This window comes from Panthera uncia (assembly GCF_023721935.1).
Source record: "Panthera uncia isolate 11264 chromosome A3 unlocalized genomic scaffold, Puncia_PCG_1.0 HiC_scaffold_11, whole genome shotgun sequence".
NCBI lineage: Eukaryota > Metazoa > Chordata > Mammalia > Carnivora > Felidae > Panthera > Panthera uncia.
In genome coordinates this window covers 83,801,960-83,812,908 of record NW_026057578.1, presented here as the reverse complement: position 1 = coordinate 83,812,908, position 10,949 = coordinate 83,801,960, and the positions used below count along the sequence as shown (strand labels likewise).

Here is a 10,949-nt window from a genome sequence, read left to right as displayed (position 1 = left end):
TAAAGGTAACTAACCCAGTAAATAGGTGGAAATAAATGGATTTACTATTTGGTTTGAACAACAAAATAGTAAGAAAAAGACATTAACTAAGGATGTGTTTAAGATACTTTCAGATATAAATGAAGGCATTAAATTTGTAAAAAAGAACAATAAATTATGAGAATAAAATTGGCAGAAATAGAACAGCATATTACTGTGGAAAAGAACAAATTAGGAACGTTGCAACCATGCTGATATCGTGTTTCACATCAGCAACAGTGGATGCCAGAAAGCAATGGAGTAACATCTTTAAAGTGCTAGAAGGAAAATACCTGTCAACCTATAACTACAATTCTAAAATGAGAAGAAAATAAAGACATTTTCTACTGATTCAAAAGGGCACATGAACCCCAACGTTTATAGCAGCACTATCAACAATAGCCAAATTATGGAAACAGCTCAAATGTCCATTGACTGATGAATGGATAAAGAAGTGGTATGTATATATATATATATATATATATACACACACACACAGTGGAATATACAGTGGAATATTACTCTGCCATCAAAAAGAATGAAATCTTGCCATTTGCAATGACATGGATGAAGCTAGAATGCATTATGCTAAGTAAAATAAGTCAGTCAGAGAAAGACAAATACCATATAATTTTACTCATGTGTAGAATTTAAGAAACAAAATGGATGAACATAGGGAAAGGGAAGGAAAAATAAAACAAGATTAAAAAAGAGAGAGAGGCAAACCATAGGAAACTCGTAACCATAGATAGCAAACTGAGGGTTGCTGGAGGGGAGATGGGTGGGGAAATGGGCTAGATGGATGATGGGCATTAAGGAGGGTACTTGTGATGAGCACTGGGTGTTGTATGTGATGAATCACTAGATTCTACTCCTGAAACCAACAATATGCTAACTTGAATTTATATAAAATCTTGTTGGGGGTGGGGTGCCTGGGTGGCTTAGTCGGTTAAGCGTCCAACTTCTGCTCAGGTCATGATCTTGTGGTTTATGATTTCAAGTGCCACATTGGGCTCCACACAGATAGTGCAGAGCCTGCTTGGAATTCTCTCTCTCTCCCTCTGTCTCTGCCCCTCCCCTGCCTGTGCTCTCTCTTTCAAAATAAACTTAAAAAAAATTTTTTTTAAATAAATACAATATTGGATGATAAAAACATAAAGGTATTTTTAAACATAAAAAGACAAAAAAAATTAGTATCTATTGGATCTCAATAAAAGAACTATAAAAGATATACTTAAGCCAAGAGGAAACAAACTTTGGGGGATATAAAAAATAAGAATTAGCACAAAAATTTGATTAATTTAATTATCTATTGATGGGAAACAAGTATTTTTGTGCTATTTTTTAAAGGGGAAAGTAAGGGGCGCCTGGGTGGCTCGGTCGGTTAAGCATCTGACTTCGGCTCAGGTCATGATTTCGCAGTTGGTCACAGTTGGTGAGTTCAAACCCTGCATCTGGCTCTGTGCTGACAGCTGGGAGCCTGGAGCCTGCTTCAGACTCCATGTCTCCCTCTCTCTGCCCCTCCTCTGCTCACACTCTGTCTCTCTCTCTCTCTTTCAAAAATAAACATTAAAAAAAATAAAAATAAATTAATAGAGGTGAAGGTAAAATGCTGCACAAATATACCAATATGGGGATGGAAAAATGCTCAGTAATTAGTCAAAGGTTACTGAGTTCTTGTCTTTGTTGAGAAGACGAAAATGCAGGATACCTTTTGGATTGTAAGGAATGTGATAAATTAAGTATGCTTGCTAGAATATCAAAGTTAGAACTAAATAATAAAAAAGTTGAAAACTTCCAGAAATAAAAGGGGAAAAAAGAATGTGAAGTCTTTATCAATACAAAGAAGGCAGACAAAGATAGGAAGAAATGCAAGTATGTAATACCTCTGTCTGCCTCAGGTGTGGGAGCTGGCTTGATTTGGGGGAGCTTGGGAACCAGATATGGGAGAAAATTTGCAATTGTACTACAACACTGGAATCCTTCTTGCTGCCAGTATCTCAAAAAGATGTAATAAAGCAGCACGTTTTACATGCACGCCAGCTAACCAGCCAGGGTAGGGGAACTCCAGTAAAGTCGGTAACCCCCAAAATGCCCAATGTCTGCTTTTGAAAAACCTCTTATTTTAAGCAGCTAGTTAGGAAGTGATTCCAGCTGTAGAACAGGAACATCATTTACGTTATTTCTCTGCTGACCATAGTGATTCTCAATATTTAACAGTTTTGCCATTTACAGGTACTGTTTGTTTTTGTATTTCCCCGCCTTCTGAATTAATGATTCTACCGTAACACTAGCCAAATTTTTTTTTATCGTAGCATTATAAAAATTACACAAATCCAACTTTATTCTATTTTTTTTGAATTTGAGGAATTTTCAGTGCATTTCAGGATAACTAGAGATATTTAACACAGTTTTTATGGAGTTTTGGGCAATGCTACATGTAAAAATTTGGCTAATCCTGGTAATTGGGCAGAGTGCTATCTGAATCTTGTTTCTCATGAATCTCTGGAAATTAGGACCAACTTCAAAAGGGAGAAGAAATAAGGTCATAAGGACCCCCTCCCCCAGCCAGTGTTCAACTCTTGTCTTATGTCCAGTCTTTGGGCAGAAGAATTCAAAATGCAGGACAGACCCGAAAAGACATTGAAGATTCTTAAGGGAGGACTTTAACATTAGGGGCAGATAGTAGGACTGTGTCCTTGTATGTCTATAAGATGTTGGTGTAGAACAAGCATCCTGTAATATTTTTAAAGGGTGGAAATTGAAATCTTAACTGCAACATAATGCAGATAAGCAAGGAATATTTACTGAGTGACCAAGTGGTAAATTTTTACTACTGACTAATGAACTTTATTGATATCAGGTTATGTGACTGGGTCTCAATCCTGATAAAGGTGTTTGCTGGGGTGTGTCAGATATATGGACATGGCCTTTTCCAAATTAATTGTTCTGGAAAGAGATATCCACACCTTAAAGCTAATATAAAGTGTGGAAGTTGCACCGGTAGCCTCACTTGCTTGGGCACCTTCTTCCCATCAGGCAAAATGAAAATCCTCGTGAGTATTTGTTTATGCTTCTTTATACTCTTGTGGTGGCTCTTGCAGAGAATGTTCAAATCCAATGTGCCTTTGATTTCAGAAGACTTAGATGAACACTGTGCATGCTTCTAAGCTTCTGTGATTGAATTAAATAGTGTCTTTGGCAGTGATAGTGTTGAATATTAAGTCAGATATTTACTTGTCCATCGTCTATTTTCTGAGATGTTTATTTAAAAATGCAAGGAAAGAGTTTGGAAATACCTAGAGAATTTTAATTTGGAGAATTTTAAATAATTATTAGCTTGGGAAGATTGTAGGCATTTTAGGACAGCAACATTTACTATTTAAAAAAGAAGTGGTAATTAAAAAAAAGATAATAGCTGTCATTTTTCTAAGTGCATACTAGGTCCTATGCTACACACTTCACATAAATACTTTGATCTATTCACTCCACAACTCTGTGAGCTGAGTAGTATTACCCCATTCCACAGATGAGGAGACTGAGGCACAGAGGAATGTGATTTTCCCATGCCAGTAAATGTGAGGTTTAGACTTGAAATGTACCCCTCGCAGACCCCACTGGCAGGAACATTCCTGCTATGACCACCTCTCCTCCTGCCAATCCCAGCCCTGGTCTCAGTCTCCCATGGTTCCACACTGCTGTGCTCCATGAACAGAGGACTGTGTTTTGATCCAGAATAGAACTCCTTTCCCCAGTCATGTATCCCCTATTTTCATTTAGTTGTTGAGGGAAAAAGCAAAATGATAAGTTCCTCCCCATCAAGTGTTCAAGATGGTTGACTTAAAAAGTTCCCTCTCCCCAGGTGTCTCTTGATTTTCCCAGAGGAGATCGATCACCGAAACAAAGCTGTAACCGTGGTGTATTAATCATGATGTTGGGTGGGTGGTTATTTGGGGGCAGGGGACACTTTTTGAGCTTTCTCTAATTATATCACTATGGTGGTCAGTCCTCCACCCATCTGTTGAAACCTCTGTAGACCCATTTTATAGTATCCAGAGGAGCATCAAAGGTTACTAGAGCTGGCCTGGAGTCAGAGAAGGTATGTGGCTATGCAGGTAGGCAGGTTGGATATCTCCACACAGGTTTTCGTCAGACACTTCACCCCCAGTCATCAGAAGAGAAATGTTATTGGTGATTGTTAGGGGAGTAGAAAAGTCCTACTGATGGTTCTTAAAAATATCTGCTTCCCTGCAGATTCCCTTCATAAACGGTTTGCAATGAAAGTGCCATACACTGTGATGTTCAGAAAAGAGAGCACAAAACTAGGATCAACATGTTGGATAACTCTTAACATAACTACAGCAAAATTTCAGAACTGCCTCAGTGTCAGCCTCAGCCGGTTAACCTAACATTTATTTGTCTGATGGCATCACTAAGAAGAATATAGAACTTTCCTTGATGTCAGCCTCAAAAATTAACCATGCCTCCAAGCACCCTATTGTCATGTTTTCCTTGGGAATCCATTGTATTTCTGTCACCCGTGAATCCATTTTAAATCTATTTTCCCCTCTCCACCCCAAGGAATTAAGTAATTCTTTTTTTGACCAGAAAACACAACTTGACTCCTATAATCCAAATCTAGTGTGGCTCACACCAGGGTATTCCCATAGTAAAATAAATCTTTCCTCACTATTCACCTGCTCCAAGTTGTTCTTGACGTAAGAACATATGCTACCTAGAAGATTATAATGTTGGGAAGCGTTGGGAATTGGGTATTAAAGGTAGAATCTTATGTTTGACAAATAGCATAAACTCTATAAATGTCTGTCAAATGAGTGAATGCGTTTTCACATTTTGGAAATGTACTGTTGACCATTCATGACCACCCACTTGTGTCTCTAGGTGTGAGATACTTTGTGAGATACTTGTATTTGTCCTGTCCAGTGTCTCCTTATGTCTTTGCCCTCAGTGGAATGGATGCAACTGGTCTGTTTTTCAGGTGGTATGCCTGGTGCTGGCCATCTTTGGGACACAATCTCATGGATACGAGGTAAGTTGGTTCATTATGAACTTTATATCTTGGAGATATTGGGAGAAGAAAAGGAAGATACAAGATAATCTGAAGGACAGGAGAGAGCCCTGTTTGGGACGGAATCCTAGAAATACCCAATAGTGCAATCAATAAGGTTGGTTATTTCTAACTGGAATGCCTTCAAAAATGCAACCCATTGCTGTAAAATGTGGTCAATTTCATTTCTCCTGTGATGTCATTACTTCTCCCATATATAACATAGTAAACGATGAAGAAGAGCCTCATATTCTTATTTAAGCATGGGCTTTTGGTATAGGATGCCAGGGAAGAGGTTTCAGGCTTCTATCTCCCATTCACAGCAAGTGGATGACTTTATTTTACCTGGTGGGTTGCCTTTCCAATGCATATGATTTATGGAGAAACCATTATGTCTTTGTTGTTAATCTAGGTTTATAACATCATCAGCCCAAACAATAATGGCGGCAATCTTCAGGAGACAGTGACAGTTGACAATGAAAAAAATTTCGCCATCATTAACATCCATGCAGGATCATGCTCCTCTACCACGGTTTTTGACTATAAACATGTAAGCAGCAAGGGAATTTTTGCATTCCCCAAGACTGGGTTTCTCAAGGATGATGGGGTAGCCATTTCCTATGCATCTGAATTCCAAGAACTATCCTGGCAATGCTTTCAGAATTTTCTGACTTCTCCTTTTCCCTTTAGATAACCAAGCAATTGATGGAAAAACAAACAAAACCATTTCTAAAAAAAAAAGTGTGACGGGAAACATACACACTTGCTTGACCTTTTCAGGTGGAAATTGGAAGCATAATGATATTGTCTCACTACAGGCTCAGAAAGTGCCTAGAAGGGTGACCAAGCCCAAAACAAGCCCTGGCACACTCAAAAATATTCATTGAATGAATAAATGAATGACTTAGGGCTTCTAATACAGACACTTATGCAGAAAAAGAATGATTATAGAATAAACCATCACAGAATAGCAGAAATCCAGAACAACTGTACACATTTAACTATGTAAGTAGGATATGCAATAAATCATACTTCTTCGGGAAGAAGGAAAGCATGTTAACCAACAACTCCAAACTATGTTCAAGTTTCAGTTGCTGGTATTAACAACAAGTCTCAAACGTGCTCAGAAAGGTTATTCGGTCCTTTATTTATTTGTTTGTTTGTTTTCCATTTGGACCACCTGACTAGGGACCTGCAGGAGAGAGCTATGTGCTGTGGTTGTAGTCCCTCTGACCGACCATTTGAACACGCTTTCCTTCTCCTTTTCTTGTAGAAACCTCCTTACTTCCTCCCCCTCATCGGCGTTGGGAGTTCTAGGACACATTTGAAAGTATAGAATCTTTGGAAGATACAGTTTTAAAGGAAGCTGTACTGAAGTTGTTTTTAAAAACAGATTTCAAGGAAATCCCCAAAAGGTCTTTAAAAAAAAAAGAGTGGTAAAGACTTGGTTTAAGCCTTTTCAACTGTCATCAGGCTTTGCCTCAGTCTATTTTTGAATTTTAGGAACTGTCAGTTTGTGAGAATTGAAAAATAGGAACTAGAAGAATTTGTTTTTTTAATTACTTACAGCCTCACAGACTGTATAATTATTTGGAACTCCATAGAGAGAATTCCATTCAGGATGAAGCTTAGATGGCTTCTGGTTCCTTCTGGCTCCACGGGCCCCACGCACCATTGCTGTTTTCATCCTACCTTCCTCCAGCTCATACCTGTCTGGCCAGCTTGGGTCTGAGGTGGAGAAAGGATGGAGAGAAGACAGTGAAGGAGGGGAGAATAGATGAAGCATGTGTGTGTGTGTTAGCGGTAAGTTATGTCAAGGACAGCAGCGCTGTCCAGTAGAAATTTCTACGATGGTGGAAATGTCCTGTATCTACATTTTCCAGTAGAGAAGCTACTGGCTGCTTGTGGTTACTGAGCACGTGAGATATGTGACAGAGGAAATACGTTTTAAATTTTCTTTAACTTGAATTTAAATTTAAATAGCACATGTGGCTAGTAATTAACATATTGGAAAGCACAGTTCTAAAGAATACTGAATTTACTCCAAATTGAGGAAAAGGCAGAACAACATCAACAGAAAGAGACAGAGAGTTGCTTCTTCTTTTTTAAAAAAAAAATATTTATTTATTTTTGAGAGAGAGAAAGCACAAGCAGGGGAGGGACGGGGTAGGAGGGGGTCAGAGGATCCGAAGGGGGCTCTGCGCTGACAACAGGGAGCCCATTGTGGGGCCCGAACTCACAAAGTGTGAGATCATGACCTGAGCTGAAGTCAGACGCACACGGACTGAGCCACCCAGGCTTCCAGAGAGCTGATGCTTCTTAATTGTTAAACCCAAACTACAGGCCCTCGTTGCAAAGCATGACAAGTGGGGTGCACAATTTTAGAGATAGAAAGGGCAAGGGAAAAAAACAAAACTACCGTGTAAAAGAAGTCATGGCTGGAATGGATTGCAGATTGAAAAGCAGTCATTGGCACTCATTGTTCAAGCTCAAGGCTCAAATGCCATCCCCACCAGTTCAGAACCCAGGGAACCAGGAAGGCCAGTAACTGTGCTCTTGCTGTCTCAGGGCTACATCGCATCCAGGGTGCTCTCCCGAAGAGCCTGCTACATCCTGGACATGAAACATAAAGCCATCCCTGCTCTGGACCAACTAAAACGATACATCTATGAGAGGAAGGTAACTCTGCGGTACCCTTGCATATTTCCTGTTCTTGAGCAGGGGAAAACTGGTACCTGTACGGGAACAAAGAGAGTAAGGGGGAAGATCATGATATATATCTTACCATGGTTATGTACTTTCCACCTGTTAAAGTGTTTTCACATTTATTGTTTTTGGGAGCAGGAGTGCATCTCTTAGCTTGATTTCTTTTTTTTTTTTTTTAAAGGTTATTTATTTATTCTGAGAGAGAGAGAGCAAGGGAAGGACAGAGAATAAGGGGGAGAGAGAGAATCACAAGCAGGCTCCATGCTGTCAGCACTGAGCCCGATGCTGGACTGGAGCTCACAAACCATGAGATCATGACCTGAGCTGAAATCAAGAGTTGGAAGTTTAATCCACTGAGCCCCCCAGGCACCCCTCTTAGCTTGACTTCTACCATACAGCCCCCGATACAAGAGCCTATAATAAATTCCAGTGTTTTTGTAGAAAGGACTGAACAGCAGGACTCTCAGAAATAGTGATTGGCAGAAAAATGAGTGAAGTTATAATATCCAACAACATGAAGGTGCAAAGAAACAATACAGGGTAGTGAGAATAAGCAAACCCTACACAAGGCTAGGAACCTGGTGTTTAATTCTCCCTCTCTAATTTCCCATCTGTGCTACCTTTGCCGTGGGATTTACCCTCTCTGGGTTTTATTGTCGCCAGCAGTAAAATAACATTGGTAATAATGAGGTCCCTCTGCAGACTAAGTGCTCAGAAAGTGATGGTATCTTGAGATTCCCGACCGCCTTCTGCTTAATTAAACGAAAAAGAAAAAGTCAGTTTAGCATAAGGCACACATGTTGATGTCAGCTTACTTTATCCTATCCCCTCCTACCATACTACTGTAGGCTCTGACAAACATGTACTCGGACAAATACATCTGGGTCAAGTACAGCCCACTGCAGTCTCTGATCACTCATGTAGACTGGTTCCTGTTCGGCTCCCCCATCAAGCAGCTCTGCAGTCATGTCCCCCTGTATAAGGGAGACGTGGTGGAGAAGACACGTGAGTACCAATAAATTAATCCTTCATCACGTATTTTCTGAAAGCTCCAATGTGCGAGGCGCTCTGCTAGGTGTTGTGTGAAATGCAAATCAACGTGGAACATGACCCAATTCGGTTTACTTTGGGAATTTCATACCCCTGCCATGTGTGGAAATTGTGCTAAATGTTAGGGAGATGCAGAAACGAATACAACTCTGCCCCTAAGGAACACATAGTCTGGTGGAGAAGTTGATGGGTTAACATAGAGGACGAAATTTAAAAATGTCCTGGGTGCCAAGGAAAAACTATTGTATTCTCTAATATGAGGCATGGTGACCAGAGTCAATAAAACAGTACTGTATACTTGAAAGTTGCTGAGAGTAGATCTTAAGCATTCTTACCACACACACATACAAACAAGTTACTTACGTTAACTCTGTGAGGTGATGGATGTGTTATCTTGATCTTGGTGATCATTCTATAATATGCATGTATATCAAATCATCACCTTGTACACTTTAAATGCATGCAAATACATTTGTCAATTATTCTTCAAAAAAGTTTTAAAAAACATTTAGGAATCTAGGATAGTCTTAGAAAGCGCAAGCAGAGTGCACTGACCAACAGGTAGAAAGCCCTGATTCATCCAGGTAACGTGTATCACTACAGCCATTACTAGCATTTTATGCAAAGTTTCCAAACACAAGAGAGTGGCCAGAGGGAAAGAGAGGCCAGGCCACAGATGGAGAACGCAAAAAGGTAAACTCCCCAGAACAGTAGAAGGTAGAGAAAAAAGACAATAATTAGCATTTATGACATTTTTACCCTCCAGGAAAAAAAATTTAAGACATTTTTCTTTTGATAGGGTCATTAGTACTCATAAGTAAAAGCACACAGGCAGGTCCCCAATGCAGAATGTCACAGCATCAATCAAAGAGAGCCAGAAAGCACTTCTAGGAATTGTCAGTCTTCTTTAAGTTAAGCTATTACTATCCTTTGCAATACAAGGATAGCTAAAAACTTGGGGATCATGAAAATACATGTACAGTCCCACCCCCGGTCAAAACATGAACAAAAAGGCATTGGTTTGCTGCACTCTAATAATATATTTCTTAGTGCTCTTTCTTTAAAAATGTCTCCCTTTTTCAGATGACATCCGTGCTGAAGCCTGCGCAAAGACCGGACTCCTGGGTATCTTTGGAATCTCCATCTGCGCGGGCACTGACGCTTAGGCACTGAGCCCACTGGCGTCATCTTTTCAAAGACACAGCCCCTTGGTTTCCACTCATCAGCCAAATTAAGCTCTTTCCCAACACCCTAATGTTGAGACTCAGTAGTAAAACATAAATCCTATATTTCCAGATATATGGGTGTTTGCTTTTTTTTGTAAACAGCAACGGGAAGCCAAACAATGTTGATGTCAACCTACAGAAGGAAAGAATTTGCCAGAACTTCAAGTGAAGCACAAAAGGTGCGAAAGCTCCCAGATAATAACGCTGAGTCATTGCAGGCTGGTCTGCTGGGTGCAAGTGTACGTCTTGTCTCTGCCCACCAGACCAGCCACCCATCTGTCCACCAAAATGAAGGGAGTTAAGGGTACACTTATACTGATGAGTACTGAGGAATGTATAGAATTGTTGAATCAATACATTGTACACGTGAAGCTGGTATAACACTGTATGTTAATTGTACTTGAATAAAAAAATAAGAAAACAAAATATTCATTAAAAATAACAAAAAACAACCACTTGCACAGGCCGCAGGAGGCAGCGGCCTCCACCCCGGGAGGGGGGTGGGTTTGCCGTACTGTGATCAAACGGCTTGACCGCTCAGGTGAAGGAAACTATCCTCTATGACAAGGCACCCAGCTCGGAGGGCCATTCACATGCCTTTCATAAAATGCCTTTTAGCTCATCAAAACGCTAGACTCAACCTTAATAAATACTATTATAATATATTTGGTTTCAGAGTGAGGGGAGAGGTCGTGGGGAACACCCATCACCCAGTGAAAGATGAACCTTACTGAAAATCTTGACAGGAGTGAGAAACTGGGAATGCCAAGTCACGATATGGAAGGAAAGCAATTCCCAATCTTCCAAATAAATTGTGTCATGTGGGCACCTTCCCAGATGACATGGCTGGTTCTCCTGTGGACTGGCCAACTGGGCGCAGG

At 40.1% G+C, this 10,949-nt stretch overlaps 1 protein-coding gene across 1 annotated transcript; it reads left to right on the top strand.

Annotated features, from left to right (window-relative positions):
• The first annotated feature begins 4,127 nt into the window (after positions 1–4,127).
• GKN2 (gastrokine 2) lies at positions 4,128–10,141 on the top strand. The gene is made up of 6 exons (XM_049649843.1): positions 4,128–4,133; positions 4,988–5,068; positions 5,499–5,636; positions 7,655–7,765; positions 8,641–8,797; positions 9,926–10,141. Exons 1-6 carry the CDS (start codon positions 4,128–4,130, stop codon positions 10,006–10,008), a joined length of 576 nt encoding a protein of 191 aa, XP_049505800.1. The 3' UTR covers positions 10,009–10,141.
• Positions 10,142–10,949: the final 808 nt, after the last annotated feature.

Excerpts from the sequence above, each read along its gene's own strand:
- GKN2 (XM_049649843.1), top strand. Across the intron at positions 5,637-7,654 it reads CGGTTTTTGACTATAAACAT|GGCTACATCGCATCCAGGGT; the intron begins GTAAGCAGCAAG and ends TTGCTGTCTCAG. Across the intron at positions 8,798-9,925 it reads AGACGTGGTGGAGAAGACAC|ATGACATCCGTGCTGAAGCC; the intron begins GTGAGTACCAAT and ends TCCCTTTTTCAG.